This window comes from Mesoplodon bidens (genome assembly GCF_964165515.1).
Source record: "Mesoplodon bidens genome assembly, chromosome: 11".
NCBI lineage: Eukaryota > Metazoa > Chordata > Mammalia > Artiodactyla > Ziphiidae > Mesoplodon > Mesoplodon bidens.
Genome location: NC_138167.1, coordinates 20,669,539 through 20,691,462, shown reverse-complemented (window position 1 = coordinate 20,691,462; position 21,924 = coordinate 20,669,539). Strand labels below are relative to the sequence as shown.

Here is a 21,924-nt window from a genome sequence, read left to right as displayed (position 1 = left end):
TACAATGTTATGTTAATTTCTGCTGTACAGCAAAGTGGTTCAGTTATACAGATATATGCATTCTTTTTTATATTCTTTTCCATTATGGTTTATCATAGGATATTGAATATAGTTCCCTGTGATATACAGTAGGACCTTGTTGTTCATCTATTCTATATATAATAGTTTGCTTCTGCTAATCCCAAACTCCCATGAAATATTTTAATAAGAGGGAACCGTGGGCATGGAAGAGAGAGGGGGAGGTAAGCAGATATAGCAGATGGGGTAGACATGTTGAGGAATGTAGCTCTGGGCAAGAGAAAGGAATTTGAGGCAAAGGACACCTGGGCTTTGGAAATGGACCTCGAGCTTGCTTGGTGGATCAAGGACCAGCCTCAGGTTATATAACCCAGGTATCTGGGACAGAGATGGAATTGCTGCATTAGGAATGAGAGGTGATCCTGTCCATTGGAGAAACACTGTACGAGCACCATATATTTACTTTAGTGTTCATGTACCAGAGTCCGTGGATGAAGAATGTCTCCTGCCATATCAGTAAATGAACGATGTTGCAGCCATCAAGCTATCAGCCACTGCAGCCACCCACGACTGTGCACCCTGAGGGGACTCAGGATGGAACAAAGCAGGATTCGCTCTAGATAGTTCAGGTGCGTATCAAAGGAATGATTTCAATGAGCCTGAACTCTTGCACCTCCCCATACACAGAAAAGTACTAAATTCATTAACTTGGGATGTCTGGTTTTCTTAACAGTAATCTTTTGATGTTCCAACTACCGGGGTCTTTCTTGCAAAAACTATATACCTGGCTCCTCCCTGACCTCTTGGGAGCTGTCCCTCAGAGCTATCTGAGAGGCTGCCTCTCGGGCTTTAGTCCTCAGAAAGTTCACCGAATAAAACTCCTCATCTTACCCCAACTCAGCGTACTCTCTACTTTTCCACGACCTCCCAAATGTCCATATTAGGAGTCTCTGTACAAGGAACTTCTGAAACCTTTCCTATGAGTCCACGGACTCAAGTTACAGATGCTTTCCATAAACATAGACTGATCATTATATGGTAGGGTACCTGACAATGGCTTTTTGTGTAAGATCTTGCATCGAAAAACACATATCTTTAGGTTATAAAGCTGCATTAAATTTGGAGAGGATGTCTAACAAAACAAAGCTTCTTTAGATCAAAGGTATTCCTTTAGCCACTATTTGGAAAAAAGAGTAGGTCGGGTTTGAATCTATTCATAGAAGTCTATGAATTTAATTTTAATTTGGGAAGGATTAAGGTTAGTTCCATTTGAATTTTAAACAGTTAAAAATATCTTCTCTCTTCACTTATTAGATTTGAGAGGATCGACCGAATGAATAATTGGGAGAAGGGGTTGTTAGCTCACAGCCAGAAAAGGACTGTATATTCCGAGTCAGTTGCTTGGAAACAGAAAGCTGGACTCCACAGGCTCTTCGGGCACGTGGGACTCCGCTTACAGCAGCCAAACCTGGGCTGCGTGGCCCAGGTACCTCCTTTTCATGTCTGCAGGCATGTCACCTTTTAAGAGAGGATTTCTGAGGCCACCTACATAAACTTGCAGTCTTTTCTCAACCTTTGGCACTTCCTATCGCTCTTTGCTGCTTTGTTTTTTCTTTTCCCTCCTTTGATCTTATCACAATAAAAAATACTAAATATTTTACTTCTTTGTTCCTCTGTCTTTTCCTCTAGAATACAAGTTCCATGTGAGGAGGGATTTTGGTCTTTTTTGTTCACTGCTGTATCTCCAGTGACTACCACATAGTAGAAACTCAATAAACACAACTGAGTGAAAGCCTGCTAACTCTTCCAGAGCCTAATCTACTTCCTCCATGGAGTCTGTCCTGATTTTCCTGCTCACCTCCAATGTGCTCTGGCAGGACTCTGAGTTGGGGTAAGATGAGGGAGTGACAGGAGATGGGGCCATATTGTGAAGGACGTTGAGTCTCATCAGGTAGGCAACGGAGAGCCAAACAGGGTCAAAGGAGCCTTAAGATTAGTTTGCTTTTTAGAGAGCTTACTCTGGCAATCTTGGAATGATCGGGCTGCAGTGGGAAGAGATGGGTCTTAGGGGAACCTCGTGGAAGGCAGCTGTAATAGACCTGCTTAAATATCTTCTGTGAAAACTGTCCTGAACCTCCACCCCCTCCAAACTCTAATAAATAGCATTGACAGTTCTTCACCCTGTGTCACCATTTTGCCCTGAACATACGTCTAATACGGCCCATGAAAAAATCCCAGGTGGACATAAATGGAAAACCCCTAGACTCTGCAGATATGGACAGATATGGAGAAATTGCTCAAATGATGGCACAGCAAAAATTTCAAGGCCTGGCATCTGGCTCAAGGCCCAGTCAAGTTGACCCATAAAATTAACCATCAGAGTGTGTGTGTGCGTGGGTGTGTGTGTGTATTTAGATTATAATATAATAGCAGCCAAATAAAAACCTTTCTTCTTACTGAATACCACTGTGTACAAACTCTCCAGTATGTCTCAGGTAAACCACTGGAATCGCTATTGCTATTTGACCATATCTCTCTTGCCAAGAGCTCTGACACCAAATAAACGTATAAGATTTAAAGAAAACAGTGGCTCAATCCTTTACATAGTCCTCCCTAAGCAAACACTCTTGGAGAGCTCCCCTCTGCAGTGTGGTAGATGGAACTTCAAGTGAAGCTACCAAATAGAAGTTTAGGCAAATTCTTGAAAACCTGTTTGCTAGGAACCAGTTCTATCTAACCATAAATCTCTTGTTGCCTTGACTGTTTCTTCTTTTATGACACAAGCAAATAAAGATAGAACGCTTCCAAACCAGATTTTCACTTCTTTTCATTTGCTCTTGCCTCAAAATTATATCCTGATTCTTCCAGTTCAACAAACAGTGGCGTGTTTTTCAGGTCCATTTAGGGCACTGGGGAGCTGGTAGACATCGTTCTGGAGTTCCACTACTTCATGATATCTTTCACAGGGGTGGGATCCACTGGGAAAGGAGCTATTGAGAGGGTGATGACTCAAGTTTTGTATTTGTCCTGTTGAGATGCTGGCAGAATCCACACTGATGTTTCCAGACAGCATTTGAATATGCAGGTGTGAAGCTTGGGCAGGAAACAAAGCTGAAGATGGACATACAGAAACTATCTGCACTGCGGCATTTTCTCTTGAAAATGCAAGAGACCGCCCCCCCCCCACCAAAAAAACATACAAATATATTTTTAAAGGAAGAAGTAAGTTTCTCAAGGAGAAGCATACATTATTGCTCTGCAGTACGGTCAGAGGACCAGCAGCCTCCGTGTTGCCTAGGAACTGTTTAGAAATGCAGAGTCTCCAGCCACACTCCAGACTCCATGAGTTAGAATTTGTATGTTAGTGAGATCCCCACGCCATTCACATGCACATCTGCATTGGAGGACTCCTGCAGCGCACCCAGGAGAGGGCCAAAGGCCGGAGCTGGAGGAACATCTGCATTTATGAGGCTGGCAGACAGAAGAGACTTGAAAGCAAGACCAGGAGAATCAGAAGCTGAAAACATCGAGAGAAAGGTCTAAGAGCAGAGGATAGGACACCAGTCTAGACGAATTATACTTGGGTAAGAGGGCGATATGAGGACAAAGTTAACCAATGCCTTTTAGTTTTTAGTTTCTTTTGTTTTTGCCTTTAGCAACTCCAGATTTTCTGGAGAATATTAACAGCATCACGTTTCTCTGCTCTTCTGGCCTCCATGCCCAGAAAGGATGAAAAGATCACCAAGCAACCAAATATCTGGGCTCTTCTTACCTTTTAGGGTGGCACGTTGCTTTTCGTATGTGGGTGATTTAGGGTAAGTGAAGAGAATTTTGAGATGGGAGCAGACTGCCCTGAAAACAGTATGATTGAAAGGTAACAGGCCAACAGAACAAATAGACTGGCTTGGGCCTGAGGAGCGCGGGTTGAATAGGGAGGAATAAGCAGCACCTGGAGATGGGGGGAGGCCGTGAGGTTTGTGGGCCGCAGGGCCACCTGCAAGGCTTCTGAGGCTTCGGGGCAGCTGGGACGCAGCCACGTAGAGGTGGGGAGGGCAGAACTGCCAGCACAGCCTCCCGCTTTCCAGCGCTTCTCCCGCAATGGGGACTGAGGACCAAGGCCCTCACCTCTTCCCCTGAACTTTGTGGTCCAGGGCGTCTTGTGCTATCCAGAGGGGTGCAAAAAAGGAGGGTAGGGGAAATGCCAAAAATTGACTGACAGAGTATGTAATTAAGAAAAAGAACAAATGTGATACTTATTTAACTTCTACTATTGTGGAGAAATTTATGCCTGTTTCATTTAGTTTACCCTCTATTGCCACCGGAGTTGCTTTTTTTCTGATAGACTTTATTGGAAGTGGTTTCTCACAGATTAACAGTCAGTAACTCCTAAAACATAGGATGAGGTCATCCAGTCTCCCTACTCTGTGTGACTGGACAGAACCTCTCTGGCTAAAACTTACCCACTCCCACACCCGCACTGCAGGGTGTCCTTAGACATCAGGCTTCCCACTGTGCTTAAAGACTGACCCTGCATGAAGACCCCTCTGTCTCCAATCCTCACACCTGCCCTACTGGCTTTAGCTAAAAAACTTGATACTTCCTTTCTTGTCCCCCCCATCAGTTAAGTTCACCTATTATATGCTAATAGCGTCCTTTACTTCCTATCACAGAAGTTATCATAATTAGATGGTGACTTGTCTGATTATTTAATATCTATCTCCTATGGATCATTTAATGTCTATCTTACTATCCTGTAAGCACCACAAGGGCAGGGACCGTGTCTCTTTTGTTACCCCTCTATTTCCAGTACCTATGACAGGCCCCGGCACATGAGGTGCAGTCAATAAATATTAATGGAATGAAAAGATGAATGAATTTCATCTTGCATACGAGAGGATGAAGACTCACTAGCCAAGTCAAATCACTAGCAAGTGAAGTACAGAAGCATGGATCTGTTCTCACTGGTTCCACCGCCTACCCGTCCCCCACGCCAGAAGGCACCTCATCTCCCTCTAGACTTCAGTGTCCTGGCAGTAGCACTGGTGCTGGACAAGGTGGTGAGGGGGAAGCAGGCACAGAGGTAGCTCTGGATTGGTCCCTTCTCACTTGCCCTTTCTCTGTTCGCCAGTTTCAGTATATACTCTATGAATATTAACTCGGCACCTACCGAAAAGAGTCTGCCTGTTTACAGAAGTCTTAGCATCTCTGGCCCAATGGCCTTAACCCTTATGCGGAAGATCATATTGAAATATCCAAAACCATGACCTCTCACTTCTCCTCCACCTTCATCTATATCATGGACTTGTTGACTGGGAGAGGAAAAAAAAAAAAAAAAAGCACAACCTAAAATTTAAGAATTATGTTTTAGCATAAACAGGACTCTGCCCTCCACAAGAGTAACCTCATGATTGATCTGACGTTAAAGCTCACCTCTTCCTTCTGGGATTTATAACTTTCAGAGTGTTTAGAGATGATAAGTATTTTGATCAATTAGGATGCTGCACATGCATCCCAAACCTCAATTGCACACATACAGATTAGGAACGGTTTCACTAACAGCAGAAAATGTGAAAAAGACAGGATTTCAGCGAACTATCAGCACAACGACACAGTAATGGGATGGAGTTCACAAAAAACTAACCAACTGCCCACACTCCCACCCACCCAGGTTAGTTTTAGGCTTCGTAACAATGAATCAGGTTCCTCCACGTTGACGTGGTCAAATCACAGATGGAGTTTCGTGATCAGTCCTAAGCTGACACATTCTCAAGTGTGGAGACTGGACATTATACTTATTTGAAAGAACTGGGAACATCTAGCCCGGGAAAGGGAACACTAGATGGCACAAGAGATGCCTTCAGATTTCTGCAGTGCTGTCGTACTGGTGAAAAGTTGTTTCTCCTGTGAGATCTTAAGGGAAGTTGGAAATTATAAGGATATCTATTTTGGCTCAATCAAAGGGAGACCTTTTTAGCCCAAGGTGGCCCGTGTGGGTCTAGTGCTTGGGGTTTGGTGGGGATGGTGTGGAAGCCGTCAGGCGGTGCTCAGCGACTGCCACGCTGCGGCCCTCTGGGCTGAGAGGGCGGCCCCTGGTGGACCCTGCACGTGCCCTGCTCTCCCCAGCCTCCTGCCTGCTGCTTGTGGCTGCACAGCATGTTAGCTCATTGTGTTCTTTGCTTGAAGTGTCTGTGATTTGCTTTGTTCTTTAAAAACAGCATGACACTAAGTATTCCTATTCACTTATTTGATTTTCACGCTTTGGGCAGTTGCAGGAAACTTGTAAATATCGGCTTGGCATAAACGAAGATGAGTCTGTATTGTCCGTTCTCCCTTCGCTTCCTTTCCTTCTGGACCACAGTCAGACCTTTCTGTCATCGTGGACACATACTCATGGCAGATGAATGAAAGTGGCAGATATATCAATCGAACACAAACTTAAGTATAATGCTGGGAAAACAGGATTCCAACACACCAGACTAAGAGACTGGGGTGTTTAAATTTGGTGTGGCAAAGAGCTTTTCCCCCAAACCACAGTTTTCTTGCAGGAAAGCCTGCAGGGGCTGTCTACAAGGGGGAGACTCATTTGAAGGCCCACCTCTCAAATACATATTTTCTGTGTCTTGATCCTCTCCCCTCCCTTCCTCCTGTCCCAATCTCTTGCCACCCAGCACACAGAACAGAGTACCTGTGACTACTCATCAAAACCCACGGCACCGTTTCCACCATTTCATTTAAGGCTGCGGAGACCTGTCAAACACCTGGGGTTTCTTGGTTTCTTTTTTTCCTCCTCCACCATTTAAACATCATATCCTTTTGCTACTGTCTACTTCAGATGTCTATGATCTCTTTGGTTCTCCTCTTCTCCGGGTGCACGGTAGGTGCTCAATAAGAACGTGTTACGGAATAAACCCTAACAACCTACTTGGTTCAGGTTACCACCACCTCTGGCCCCGACTCCCGCAGACCTCCTGAGCTGTCCTCTTGCCTCTAGTCTTGACCCTTTTTCAGGCAGTTCTTCATGATGCCGGTCAGAAGGAGCTTCCTAATATGCTAATCTGATCGTTTCATTTCCATGCTTAAAACTCCTCTGTGGCTCTAAGGATAAAGTCTAGACTCTTACATGGCAACCAAGGCCCTTCACGATCGATGCCTACCTTCTCTTTTAGTCCTCCCAGCCTCTTCATCTTTCTATCTTCTTGTCTGCGCCGGCAGCCCTCTCCAGTTTATATCCCCTTCTCCAGGGCTTGCCAACACCCTGGGCTGGGGTGAGGCCCTCCTTTAATGGTGGTCACTAGACTGTAAACCTCCCTGAGGTGCAAAACAAATCATATTAACTTCACTCCAGTGTCTGGCCAACAACAGAAGCTCTCTGAATGTCTGCAGAAAGCATGAATGTGCCCAGCGTGTTTATGCCCATTTTATAGAACTCTGCTGGTCTTTCTTCAGGGAGGCAAGCACAAACACATGGAATGGGCAGCAGGTGAGGAAGACAGGATGGAAATTAAAATTCTAAAAGTCCAAACTAGGACGTAGAATAATTTGCATTTTGAATTAATGTTTCTCATTTTCTCTTCACTTTTATAACATCCTATTATTCATATGTATAATTTCATGAACAAGATCGAACTTCTACTGGTAAAAAATACAAAGGTAATTTATATACTTCCACAATGAAAAGTGGTTAAAATGTAGAAGCTGGGCATTGTAAAGCTTATTACGCAGCTTTATTGTGGAATACAGGACAGTACCTTGGTATCCGAAAGGACTAAATTCAAGGACCCTAAGAGCTACTTATCAGTTACGTGATTTGGGAGAAGTCCCTTGATGGAAGAATGCACCTCCTATTGTGCCCGGCAGGTGGGAAGGACTGAATTGTTCCTGCTCTTCCTCTCACTTGTGGGTTTCTTTTTTTTTTTTTTTTGCGGTACGCGGGCCTCTCACCGTTGTGGCCTCTCCCGTTGTGGAGCACAGGCTCCGGACGCGCAGGCTCAGCGGCCATGGCTCACGGGCCCAGCCGCTCCGCGGCATGTGGGATCGTCCTAGACCGGGGCACGAACCCGTCTCCCCTGCATCGGCAGGCGGACTCTCAACCACTGCGCCACCAGGGGAGCCCTCACTTGTGGTTTTAAAGAGATCTGGGAATACAGAGCTTCAATACTAAATAATTTTTTCTTTTACTTTTGAAATAAAAGGGAGGCATATTAGTTTCTTAATTCAGTGTCACTCAGAAGAAGCAGCTGCCTTGGCAGCAAAAGATAATTCTTTACTTATAATTAACATTACTTTTAGAAAAATGTAATTCTGTGTCACTGATATGCAGACCTTTTCTCTTGGGCATCTTTTAAAGGAAATAAAATTACATTTTAAAGTATTACATATGTAAGAAACAAACCAGCAATTGTAATGCCCCAGTGAATCCTGAAAATTTATTATTTGGGAGAATATCAGATATTGATCCTTTGTTTTACAGCTCATGATAATAATCAGAAGATATACATTTTGAAATGAAAGTCAAAAGAACAATTACATATAATACAGATTACAGATATTTTACTTGTACATAAGCAAAGCAGTACTAAAAGCATATTTATGTGTCCACAGTTAGTGAACATGGCATTTTTCTGTTTAAAGCTGCAGCAACTCAAATCCTCTTCGGGTCAATAAAGAAAGACAGATGGAGAAATACATTTAGGGCTATCACCATGTCTGGCTGTAAACCTATTTTTAATCTTTTCCCTCCCCCCATATATATATATGTATATACTTTATTGCCTTTATATTTCTGCTGGTTTAATATAATTAGTATACTAAATAGTTATCTGCATTTATTTGGTTTCTAAAAATATATAAAATGCATCGGAATAGAGCTCCTGCAGCTTTCAAGCAGTCACTGTCCTGGCATCAGAAGCTTACTCTGGAAATGTAAAGCAGCAATACTGAATAAATAGTGATTGTTCTATCTTCTCCGTACAGCTGATGGTCTTCAACCAAAACTGAAAAATACTGTGGCAAACAGTATAAACATGCAACTTAAAAAATGGACATAATATAAAAGTAATACTTATGAGCTAAATTTAATACAATATGGACTAATAAAGACAACTTTAGGTAGAAGAGGGATGTGAACACAGCATCCTTATTTACATATAAGTTAAGGCCCAATTTTTCAAAGGCAATGCACACAAGGAACCGTCCATCTGCCATGCCCTTTGCGCACCTGAAATCAAGAGTTTCTGCCTTTTCCATATTGTCTCCTCAATCCATTCTTACAGTTGTAACTTGGAAAGATGTTCACAGAAATGGTTGTAAATGAAGTTTCTTTTCTCTAAAGGCCACTTTGCTCTTATTCACAAAGAAAATTTTCTTTTAACGCAGGTGCAAAATGTATTTACGTTCTGGAAGCAAGTGCTTATTTGTTCTTAAATGTTGTTAAAATTCACATTTCACACCGTAACTTTTACATTTTTACTGTATTAGTCTTGTTTGAGCTCTAGTTTGATTAATTTGAACTACAGAAATTGATGACTAGCTCAGTGATGGCTGAGGGATGGCTGAGGGATTTAAATGGGTAACTCCTATTAACACCAACCGAAGTCTCACATATAAATACCCTGTGCATCAGGAGAAAAAAAAAAAAAAAAGCTAACAAACCAAAGTATCTCATAAGAACAACAAAAGGATTGAGGCAAGCCACTACGGATCATTCGCTGAGGATGACAAACACTCAAAAGGGTCAAATATACTAATACTATTTCAAATTATTCCCTGGTAAGAAAAAAAAAATCTTCTCATGTATTTAATACTTGTAGAAAATCACAATAAAACAACTTTCAGTGTAATAATAATTTTAAAAACTTACAATCTAATTTAGTATTCAGAACCTGAATATTCCCCCAGATGCAAAATTTTCTATTTGGTATTTTTGCGTACCATTGCCCACTTCCCCTCTGAAATGTATCCAAAGATGTGGCACTTAATCAAACTCATTTGTATTCACAATAGATAAAAATAATCAGAAATAGACTAAGATATTTTTAAGATGTTCTAGGGAAATATTTCCTCTATTTAAAAAAAATACTTAGAAAATATTTCTTAGAGATGTGCTTCCAGAAGTGTTGATAATATAACTGATTAAAAAGTACAGCTGCTCATTGTATTAATCAAATTCACATTTATATACTCTTCTCATCTAGGAAATAGTATTTCTATCTGTAGTTAGGTCTGTGAAGATTATTTGGCAGCTTGAAAATTCAGAAGAAGTTGTCAGAATCCTACTACCAGTCTTTCTTTAAAGTTATTAGGTTAATGCTGATAATAATTTACAACAGTTAAGTTGGATACTTTGTGTTTTTCATGGCATGCCCAGGCATCGTTGCAATTAAAAATTGCGAAGTCTAATATATCTAGGTTTAACATTTTGATTTAAATAGAATGTGATCAACTTATAAAAATGTTTTTCTTTGTGAATAAGATCTCAATTTCTCTGAACAACAATAACAAAATGACCCAGTACAGAATGGAACCCTTTAAAAATAAGGCATATATCAGGCATACATAAACCATTATTGTCACAAAATCTACAAATTATTTTGATTTTTTAATTCTAATTTTTAAATATATATGGATATGAAATAACTATTATAAACTGAGAGCAAATGTGTATAGATTGTAGCTATTAGATAAGAATCATTTATTTCTCAAGTTTTTTTTTTGCAAAACAATATAATGGCAACGTCAACTCGATAACTCCAAGAACCCAAAGAAAATATTTTTAGTTGAGGTTTGCCATTTAGCTGGACTAGAAAAGGCAACTATGCATTATTACTTTCAGTCCTCTAGAAGCTTCTATATATTGTCATAGCCATTCTTAAAAAGTTTCATTGGAAACCTAAATATAGCAGCATTCTCAGCATTCATTAAACCAAAAATAAGTCAAATGCGTTTAAAACATCAAAAATTGCCCTCATGCCTAGGATATAACTTACACCTTTTTATTGTTACCATGGCATTAATATACTAATCCACTTTTATTTTGTTGCATGTAAATAATACAGACAATATGTTTTCCTCAGAATAAAAAACTACTTTAAATTTTAGATTAAAGTCTTAATTATATTGTACCAAATTCTGATCAGAGGGAATGTAAAAATGGCTAAGAAGTATCTGACCACATCCATCTAGATACTCTTGTGCATCTTAGTTAAGTCAGTACTCATGGGAGGGGTGTTGACTCACTTTTGGTTTTATAAACAAGAAAATATATGTACAAATGGAGATTAATGTCCTGCAAAAGTCAAGCTGAAAATTAATAAAAACGAACACTGAATTTAACTTTATTTCCTTGGTAAAAAGTAACTAACTCCAATCTACTTTCTATTTAAGTGACTGGAAAAATTGCAATAGTTCATAATGTACACAGTAAATTATGTGCAAGCAATAACTTATCCATGGGTGCTTATACCAATAGACCATACATATAATGTGGGTTATTTTAAAATAAAAAAAAATCACTTAAAGCAACCTTCCTGAAGATATCCTTGGATATCTTTTTTTTTTTTTTTAAGACATTTCTAATTTATGTATGATGGCAACTCTGAGGATCCATGAGACCAAAATAATAAGTCAGGGCAGAAACAAAACACATAATGTATCAGGAAACCCCATGCCTGTTTGGATAGATATTCAACAATTACATTTTTGTTCAACAGTGTCTGAAGCACTGCAAACCTTTTAAACGTGTAATTTACTTCATGAAAATATTTCTGCTCTTGTATGTGGTTCATTCATATGCTGGAAATACTGTAAAAAAAAGATTAAACACCAGATTAAAAAGAAAACCTGAATTATCTCACCTAATTAAGCAGTGGCTAGGATGGGTTCACAAGGTAAATGCAAGTCAGTTCTTCTGGAGTCAGTTTCCATGGCGGAGCCCCCTATGACACTTGTGTAGCTGTAATTCAGCAACGCATGGAGTCTGGCGACATGCACACAAAGTCATCATCACACAATATGCAATGTAACTCAGTCACAGGATAAGTATTAATAAAAAATATTAAAACATCAACATTCACTCCTTAATTGATTACATGGAATAAATAAACTAAGCCAGTCACATATTTCTCTTCATTCTGAAGTCACGGTTTTATTTATGTATACACACAGTATAATACTTTCCTAATGCTCTCAAAATGCTACAAATAAAAATGAAGGCTTTGCATTACAGCTGCTGGACAAAAACATCAACACTGTGGATGTGTGAAAACACAGTTTCTTTGTTCTTTAGCATCAGTGCACAGGGTATGGCTCCAAGTGGTATGCAATTTAGGACAGAAAAAAAGATACGGTGGCTTGTGAAATATATCCTCTGTTTATCATTGGCACAAAATCAAAGAAGGAATTTTCACTGTCCTTGGTACCTTTACTGGGTCTCTCCCCTGAAGACAGATAATGTTATACATATATGCCTTCAGGATTAAAACCAGACGAGATAGGATTCTGTAGAATACGAAGATTACTGGGGAGCTGCCGAGAGGAACCAGGTCGCTTCAGAGACCCCGAATGGAATGGTGCCTCTAAACAGGAAACAGAGAAAGTCATCTGATGTTTGCAGTAACCTGGAGTACTTAGCAACATGAAAAATTAGAACTTTTCCTGCTCTCAAGAACCAAATAACATACAGTAACGAATGCAACCCCCTGTGAGTCTTGGGTGAGAGGTAGAGGTTACGTCTGCTTGACCCTCTCAGTTGAGAAAATAGTTTTCAGTGATTTGAACAGTTCATGATCTTTCCTTAAAAGGTGAACATTTTGCTTCTCTTTCTGGGTTGTTCAGATTATAGGCATATACAGATTTAGAAGTGTCTTTTAAATATCAGCACAAATTAATAACAAAGATTTTTAGGAGAGGAAGAAGGGGAATTAGGAACAGAGAGAAGCTAAAACTCAATTAAATAAACTCAACTAATACACTACGACTCACACACATTTCAGGAAAAGTTTGGAAGGAAGCAGTTTAAAACTAATGATAGGATATCTGGTCATCTAAGTAAATAAATAACCTAAATATTATTGATTTCCCCCAGAAACAGTAAGTATATCAAAAATTTTTTTAAGCGGCCCAAGAATTAGCTTTGAATGGTAGGAGAACATTTTTACCGAATGTAAGCAGTTTATTCCAAGCTAAGAGAGTAAAGTTTTTTAAAAAGCGATTTCTCAAATCTTACCCCTTTCTAGGTCTGCATGCGAGGCCTCCACTTCGATGGGCTCCGCTGGCAAAACGGTGACTTTCGTCCCTGTCTGCTGGATAAACTGCTGGAGGTTGACTTGCCGCAGCTCCTTGGTCAGCTGCTCCAATTCTTGTTCTTTGTCCTAGATGGGAGTTAAATGCTTTCTAAAATTTGAGGATTCACTATTGGCCAGCTACAGACATCCTGGTGACAGCCCACCTGCTACAAGGGTTGAATGTGGGACACCTTTCACAAGAACGCATTTAACAAACTTGGTTTATATCGACGTAATGGGCCAAAAGTTAAGCAAATAAAGGACAACAACTTCTTCAGTCTGTCCTCTTAAATGTCATGCTTTCCTCCGTTAGGAGTATACTATGCACCTGATGAAATAAATATATGTCTCTAAACTTTCATGAATAAAACACTGGATTCCATCCATCCTGGTGTTTACAGCGAGCTTGCTAAGCTGTTCACAATTAAACGTCCTTATTATCTACTTCATAACTGACTGCAAAATGAATAGTCACTTGGGTCCATGAGATTCAGGGTTCTTGTTTTTTTTAAACTGTTGAAGTTTTCATGGGATCCATTATTGAGATTTATATCACAGCAAGGAAAGCAAGGAGAGCAAGATTCCCACTATGGGGTTTTTTAATCCTTGATGAGCAGATCTGAGAACTGAAGAGCCCTAAAGTAAGGAGACCAAGTTTGGATGGCCAGAAAGCTCCAAAAGCAAGGAGAGGCATTCTATTATCAAATGGACTTTCTTCTCTTTCTCTCCTTTAGGGACTATAAGAAAAAGTGGCAAGGCCGCATCCAAGCTGGTTGTGTCAGAGGACATGGTATGGGTACAGGGAAGAGAAAATAGAAAGGCGGGGTTTTTCGCTACTTTGAGTGTAGGGGGTACTTGGAGATACGTTAGTAGTTTGACTATTAGATAACTTTTCACAGGTAGTGGGGTTTACTAGTAACAACTGTCACAAATTAGTGTTCTCTGTAATATCACGGCAATACAATTTCCAACTGCACTCGTTTTGTGTTGAAATGAATCCAAATAGTAAAATGCTGACAAATCATAAGTTCACAACCTTCTAGTCTATGAGAAAGTCCTGACTTTGCAGATTTTGGTGGTAGTTCTACCTCTCACTGCAGTTAGTGGCAGAGAAAGGAAATCACATCAGTTCTTCCCGAAACGTCAGCTTTCTCTGCTTGTGGAACTGTTCCTACTCTACAGCAGCTCGTCTCAAACTCCAGTGCGCACAGGCACTATGTGGAGATGCTGTTACTACGTACACTCTCAGTTTCTAACCAGTAAGCCTCACGGTTCACTCTTTGATCCATGATCACACCGCTTCTAAACCAGCACTGTCCAAGTCAGCAGCCACTGCACATATGTGCTGCTGAGCACTTGAAATGTGGCCAAATGTGACTAAAACAGAAATCTAAATTTATTTAATATTTTTAAAGAGCTTTACTGAATATTATTTAACTTTAATTTATTTAAATATAAGTAGCTGTATTATAATCAACTGTGTCTCTTTCTCATTTCAGCTGTTAGAAACTGATAGCTCTTTGCAACTCCCATTAACATTATCACACTGTCTTTTCAAGAACGGGTATCCAAGAAATATAAGCTGAGTGATCATGGAGTAAGTGTGAAATAGACATGTTCTCGTACCCATTAGAGGTGGGAAAAATCAGAGAGGAACCTGCCCCTCTCCTCAGGGAAGCAAAGGACAGTTACGGGAGAGGGGAGGAGGTGGGGTGAGCAACAAAGGAGACGTGAGAGATAAGCAGCCAGCTAGCCGCACAATCACTGGTGAACCAATCCTTGGTAATCCTTTCAGCTCTGGTTTCCCTATCACTAAAAGGAGAAGGTCAGATTCCCTATCTCATCATTAGTGTCCATTCCAGCTCTGAGATTCTCATCTCATGTATTCGATTACCTAATGCTATCACTGCCACAGTAAGAAAGCTTCTTCCATGGAAAAGGATCTGTGTGGCTTCAGCTCTCATCTTTGTTTTGGCCTCATATCTTAGCTTTGTCGTAAGTCACAGAAATTCTAAGAAAATGATAAACCAAAGTAAGTTTCTAACTTTAAATGTAAGAGAAAATGAACAATCAGTAAAGAAGATGCCAAAACATATTTAATTCTTTTTTCTATATGTATATTTCCAGTCAACTTTCTGTGTTTTATTGAACATTTTTTCTATTTTCAGATTCTTTTCCATGACCAGTGATGAAAATAAAGGCATTATCATTTTGGAAAATCAAGAGCAAACCTACAGTGATTTGCAGAAATACAGAGTTTAAGAAGCTTCCATGAGGAAAGAAAAAGAGGAGCTCAGTTTTTTAGATTCCAAATATCTAATTATTTTAAATAGATGAAACATTCGAATGAAAGTGTTCTTACCTGTAATCGTTTGGTGGCTTGTCCAAGAGATCTTTCCACAGCTTTAATACCATTCTCCAGCCTCAGACTCTGCTGGCCTTGGATGTCAATTTCCCCTCTGACCTTACCGATCTTTCCTTTAACCTCTTCTTCATTGACCTGTGCCTCTTGAACTTCCTGTTGCAATTTTTCTGCTTCAAGACCACTTTCCATAGTCTGGATTTGACCCAAATAGTCCTTTAATTTGCTCTCACATTCTGTTATTTTCTGTCTTATTTCTTGAAGTTGATCTTTCAGCTGTTTTTCATTTTCCTGTTCAATCTGTAATTCATTTTCCCAAAATTCCTCCTCTTCAATTTCTACATCGTTTCTTTTGATCTTTTGCTCCAGGCGGACAATTTCTTCTTCAAGGTTAGAGTTATATTTTTGCTCCCAAAATCGTATTTCTATTTCATTTGATTCTAGCTCTTTCTCAATGGATTGGAGCTTCTCTGTCTGCAAACGGATCAGCTTCTTTAACTCATCTGCTGTTGTTTTGCAGTTATTCAGCACCTTCTGCTTAAATTCAGTTTCTTTACCTTTTCCAAAAATGTCCATTAACCCTTTGGCACCTCCTGTAAATGTTAACGATTTCCTTTTAGGCTCTCTCCTTTTGATTGCTTTGTCAATCTGAGGCCTCAGTTTAGCTAAGGGGGGCAAACTCTGCCTGCACAAAGTTCTTTCAGGAACTCGAGCCACACCATCTGACGTGGGCCGCTCACTGAGAGACGGCCCCGTTCGACGTAAAATCAGCTGTACGTCACTAGCGTACTGCCCCCATTTGTTTAAGGATATTATAGGATTTTCATGAGGTGCTAAGTGTCTTTCAGTATCTCTCCATTTTTCTATAAGAGTGTACCTTCCAGTTCGACCTAGATAAAAAAAGATAAGAATAAATTGTCAAAAAGGGATATGCAACAGCTAACATAATGCCTCCAGACATAGGACACGATTTGATAACTGTGTCTTCTTAATTAGCATCAAAGTCCAGCCCATGATGTCCTTAAAACTTTCACTTGAGGATACTGAACTCCTTAAGATACGTAACACATAAAACTATGGGATGTGAACTGCATACACTCTTCAGACTCACTTAGAAACTCATCTTTACACTTTAAACCTCAATGGGAATCTTAATCTACCCTCTTGTCAAATGCCTGACTGCCTCGACCTTGTTTGTGGCAAGACCTCCAGCTGAAACTAAGGAGGGCACTAGAATGTCCTGTTGGAAGCCAGGAGGGCCTGGTCCCAGGAACCAGGCAGGACTTCAGAACTTGAGCAAACTTCCACTTGAGGAACCCCTCTGATTTCTCTGCACATCAGGACTTGGGAAGGTTGGAGCCCCCGTCTCTCCTCCTGAAAGGAGACGTGGAGCCAGTGGAGGACCTGCTACTCAGCTACAGGTGCTGGGTAGGCCTTTCCTTGCCCATACCGTCCTGCATACCTGTGGCAAATAAAAAATCACCTCAGTGAAAACAACCCTCAAAATAGTGTCATATAAAGAGTGGGGCCTGAAGAGAAGTCTTGTTCAGTTTTTTTTTTTTTTTTTTTTTTTTTTTTTTTGCGGTAGGCGGGCCTCTCACTGTTGTGGCCTCTCCCCTTGCAGAGCACAGGCTCCGGACGCGCAGGCTCAGCAGCCATGGCTCACGGGCCTAGCTGCTCTGCGGCATGTGGGATCTTCCCAGACCGGGGCACGAACCCATGTCCCCTGCATCGGCAGGCGGACTCTCAACCACTGCGCCACCAGGGAAGCCCCTTGTTCAGTTTTGATAAGCAATAGCTTCCAAGAGTCTTTTAAAAAACATTAAAAAGGCAAAGATGATATTATTAAAAAATAGAAGTAGAATAAAATTCCATTTATGTTAAAAATATACTGCATCTAACAGTAATTATGGAAGATAAAGATTCAGAAGACAATATAGTATCATTAGCTTGAATACACTTCCTAAATATTTCCATTTAAGGTGTGTGGGTCAGATGGAAAATATTAATTTTGTTAAGAGTGTCCATTAGACATCTGAAACTAATGTAAGGTTATATATCAATTACGTCTCAATTTTTAAAAAGTGTCCATTAGTAGTTAATATTATTACAAAGGAAAAAACTCACCTTGCCATCTAGCAATTATCATATTGGCATATACAGCTACTGATTTGTCTTCCCTGTCTTCTTTCTTATTTCATGAGCTTCTGAAGTAATAGTAGTATTTCCTCAATTACTGGGCCAATAGATGGAAATCTGGATATGTACTATGAACACCCACATGTGCTATTCAAAAGTAGCAGATGAAGAGTGATACTGCTCTAAGCATATGTGTATGTTCGTCTTTAAGGAAACCTGAATCTTGGGTGCAGCTGAAAAGTTGAAGCTTTGAAGGCCAACAGACTAGAGTTTTAAGCTCGGGTAAATTACTTGCTGGGTAAGTAGTCTAGCTTCACTTCTAAAGTGGGGAGAGTGGCAGTACCTCATAGGTTCTGAGAGTCAGAATCAGGGCTAATAAGCACCTGCCATACTGCCTGGCCTGTAGCAGGTTTTCAATACATGGCAGCCATCATTAATTGAACACATTGTTATTCACATGACAAAAGGGCTGACCAGAGACCTCCTTTAAATAGTGACATGACGCGACAACAATCTGACTAAAAGAATCCTTAATCAACTTGCAGCAACTCCTAGCTGTGTAAAGCTGGACAGAGTGGAAAGAAAGAATAAGGGCTCTCTGGAGTCAGAAGGCCTGTTTTCAGATCTGGCTCTGCCATATATTTACGTGATTTGCACAAATTATTAAATTTCCTTCAGCTCTGGTTTCTTCGTCTGTAGAGTGAGACTTGTATTTTCTTACAGGACAATGTTGTAAGAGTTAAGTGAGATATAAAATATAAAAATGTTTTATAACATTGAAAAGTGCTATACAACTATTAGTTGTTGCTATTATCAAAATACCTGGGCAAACAAGGGGAATGCAAAGCCTTATTAGCATACTGGATTTGGCTTCTTGGAATAAAAAAATGTTTCTAAAGATTTTCAAGTTAAAAATTACTGTAATTATACCAAGAAAAACCACCCCACAAATCTTCAAGTTAAACTCGGTCCAGATATACACACTGCTTCAAAGATCACAGCACTTTGTGTTCCTGGCTCTGCTATCTATCACCTACTTTTAGGATCTCACTCCTGCTATCTGGACCCTGTGTCCTCATCAGTAAATATGAAGGGTTGGACTAGACCAGTAGAACCCTCTCTAACCCTACCAGGCCATGAAGCATCTTTAAAAAGAAAACTGGGGCTTCCCTGGTGGCGCAGTGGTTGAGAGTCCGCCTGCCGATGCAGGGGACACGGGTTCATGCCCCAGTCCGGGAAGATCCCACATGCCGCGGAGCGGCTGGGCCCATGAGCCACGGCCGCTGAGCCTGCACGTCTGGAGCCTGTGCTCCGCAACGGGAGAGGCCACAGCAGTGAGGGGCCCGCATACCACAAAACCCCCCCCAAAAACCAAAAAAAACAACAACAAAAAAGAAAACTGAATCATTACATTATATGAGTGAAATCAAAAATTTTAAGGACTCTAATTTAGTCATAATTAAATATAAAGCTGATTTTTCCAATGCTTAATGGTCCTGCTACTCTATGAGAATGTCTTGGTAGATTATTTAGGATTGCTTTTACTGCTAGCGTTTCCTCTTCGTTAAATGATGCATATTTAGTGCAATTAGGCAAAAAAAAAAAAATCCATCCAGCAATATAAAAAAGCTTTTTAAAAAAGTAAATGAATTAATACTTTGATTTTATTACAGAAATTGGGTTTTAGATAGCTAATGTCAGAGTTAAATTCCACAATCATTGGAATTTGAATGCCTATACTTGGCAAGGCCCTACAGAACGTGAATACTTCATTTAGACAAATTCCAATTCCTCCTGCAAAACTCGTTTTATTGCAGTTTATTAAGTGGATACATTTAGTTCTACCTTGCATACTATCTTGATGTAGCCCTAAGACTAATAAAAAGGAACATCTATCTATCTATCTATCTATCTATCTATCTATGGCATTTGCAGTGTAAACTGTTTTGGCTACCTAGGCCTGTATGCCACAATTTGTAATGATAAATAAAATATTGACTATACTTCTGAAGAGCTGAAGCAATTGAGTGTAATCCCAAGAATCATTAACTTCATATAACAAGGAAAATCACAAAGAGATTTTAGTGCATCAGTGGAATCTCACTGGACGACTGATATAAATGTACAATAGATAGCTAGTGGGAAGCAGCTACATAGCACAGGGAGATCAGCTTGGTGGTTTGTGACCACCTAGAGGGGTGGGATAGGGAGGGTGGGAGGAAGACGCAAGAGGGAGGGGATATGGGGATATATGTATATGTATAGCTGATTCACTTTGTTATACAGCAGAAACTAACACACCATTGTAAAGCAATTATACTCCAATAAAGACGTTAAAAAATTTTTTTAAAAAGAGATAACAGACTACTTTCACCTAACTTAAAGTGGAATATTTGACTGTGAAGTAATATGAAGTTTTAGAAATATACTCCAAAACTCGAATACTCAAATATGAGTCACCCAGACACATTATGCTCTTATTTCAATCATTTAAAAAACTGTAACCATTTTAAAAAAAATTTTAGGAAATTTCTCCTTAGAGCCAAAAAAATAAAATCATCATTTAAAAGTGTCACTTCTTGTTATGTATTCAACAAATATATAATGAACAAACATTTGTCAGAAATAGTGTCAGGTCCTGGGAATATATTCTATTAGACACCGTGATCATGAATGCTCTTCAGAAATTTTAGTTTTAACTGACATTTGATCGTTTCTTCAGTATGAAATCCTCCTTACCCCAAAGATGAACACTCTATGTTCTTCAAAAGGACATGACAGAGAGCTGGCATTAACCTCTCACGAATTTAATGCTAACATATCCTCCTGTTTCTGTACATATTGTAAGCAATGCCAGTTAACACCTGACTTATTCTGAATTTATGGTGAATAAACTATCCTACCCCACTCAGTTTTTCTGATAATAGATACTTTTCTCCTTGAGCTACAAACATTTTGGAATCTTATGCAGAATCTAGTGAACAAAACTAATTCATTCCATAATGACTTAGGATTCTTAGAATAAACATTGCTCTCTGTAACAGAACTTACATTGTAACATTTTATAGTCTGTTAAACGCTTTTGATGCTTTTATATATATATATATATATATTTATATTTTAAAGCAATTTCCCAATGATGTACAACTATTCTGAAAATTTGTCAATGAACTTTCTGTAAGTCCTGTGTGTAGCTATTAAGATAACTCTTACCATAGAGTATTTATCTTATGATGATGGGGGTACAAGAATATCTTTGAGTACAACCTGTCGGCTAGCTGTGCATTCAACCCATAGTTAAATCATTCACAGTATATTTTTCCCAGTGTGTTGATGAGGCTATCATGTAATCACATAATTACTGCATATTAATTTAGGACTTATTTAGGATTTTATTATAAATATCCTACGACTAAAAATAATGAAAACATTTATTGATTTCATAATGATTAACATTTAATATGCCCACTCTTTGCTAGGCTTTGTGCTGGTTACTTTACATAAATAATATTAACCAAAATAATAGCTAACACATCATTATAAACCACTAAGGTTTGGGGGATTATGAATGCAGCATAATCTTACCCATCCTGACTGATGCATGTTGTGAATTACATGTGTTCACATTCATTAAAATAATCTTTTATGGATGTGGAAAATATAGAAGATACTTAGAATTATGGATGATACTCAGAATTATGGATGATATACTACACTACTGCTATAAATATCAAAATTGTAAAAGATGACCTTGGCTATAAAAAAGCAGTATATTTTAGTATAAGGATTTTTAGTTTTTGTTTCAATATAATTCAGTCGGTGACTATATTTTCTAACAGTTGCCCATTGAAATTATAGGGGATATAAATAACATAGTATAATAGTAGTTAAGAGCAGGGCTCTTCAGACTACTGGTTTGAATCCCAGGATCCTCCTTACAAGCTATGGGCGCTTGGGCATGTTATTTAACATTCCTGTGCCTCTGTTCCATCATCTCTGAAATATAGGGATCATAACAGGGCTTTCCTCATAAGACTGCTGTGAGACTGTTAAATGATGTGGAAAATTTAATTCCCAATTCAGTAATGAAAAGTGGGGCTTTAAAACTATGAAGCATTAGAGTGA

At 39.5% G+C, this 21,924-nt stretch overlaps 1 protein-coding gene across 3 annotated transcripts in view; it reads right to left on the bottom strand.

Moving 5' to 3' along the window:
• Nucleotides 1-8,430: 8,430 nt before the first annotated feature.
• The window catches only part of RASSF8 (Ras association domain family member 8), a 137,195-nt gene continuing 123,701 nt past the window's right edge, over nt 8,431-21,924 (bottom strand). For all 3 annotated transcript variants that reach the window (XM_081250076.1, XM_081250077.1, XM_081250075.1), the window contains 3 exons: nt 15,661-16,550; nt 13,241-13,385; nt 8,431-12,590 (listed from right to left, as the gene is read on the bottom strand). In XM_081250076.1, coding sequence (XP_081106202.1) covers nt 12,469-12,590; nt 13,241-13,385; nt 15,661-16,550 — 1,157 coding nt within the window. In that variant the 3' untranslated portion in view covers nt 8,431-12,468. The remainder of the gene's footprint in view (nt 12,591-13,240; nt 13,386-15,660; nt 16,551-21,924) is intronic.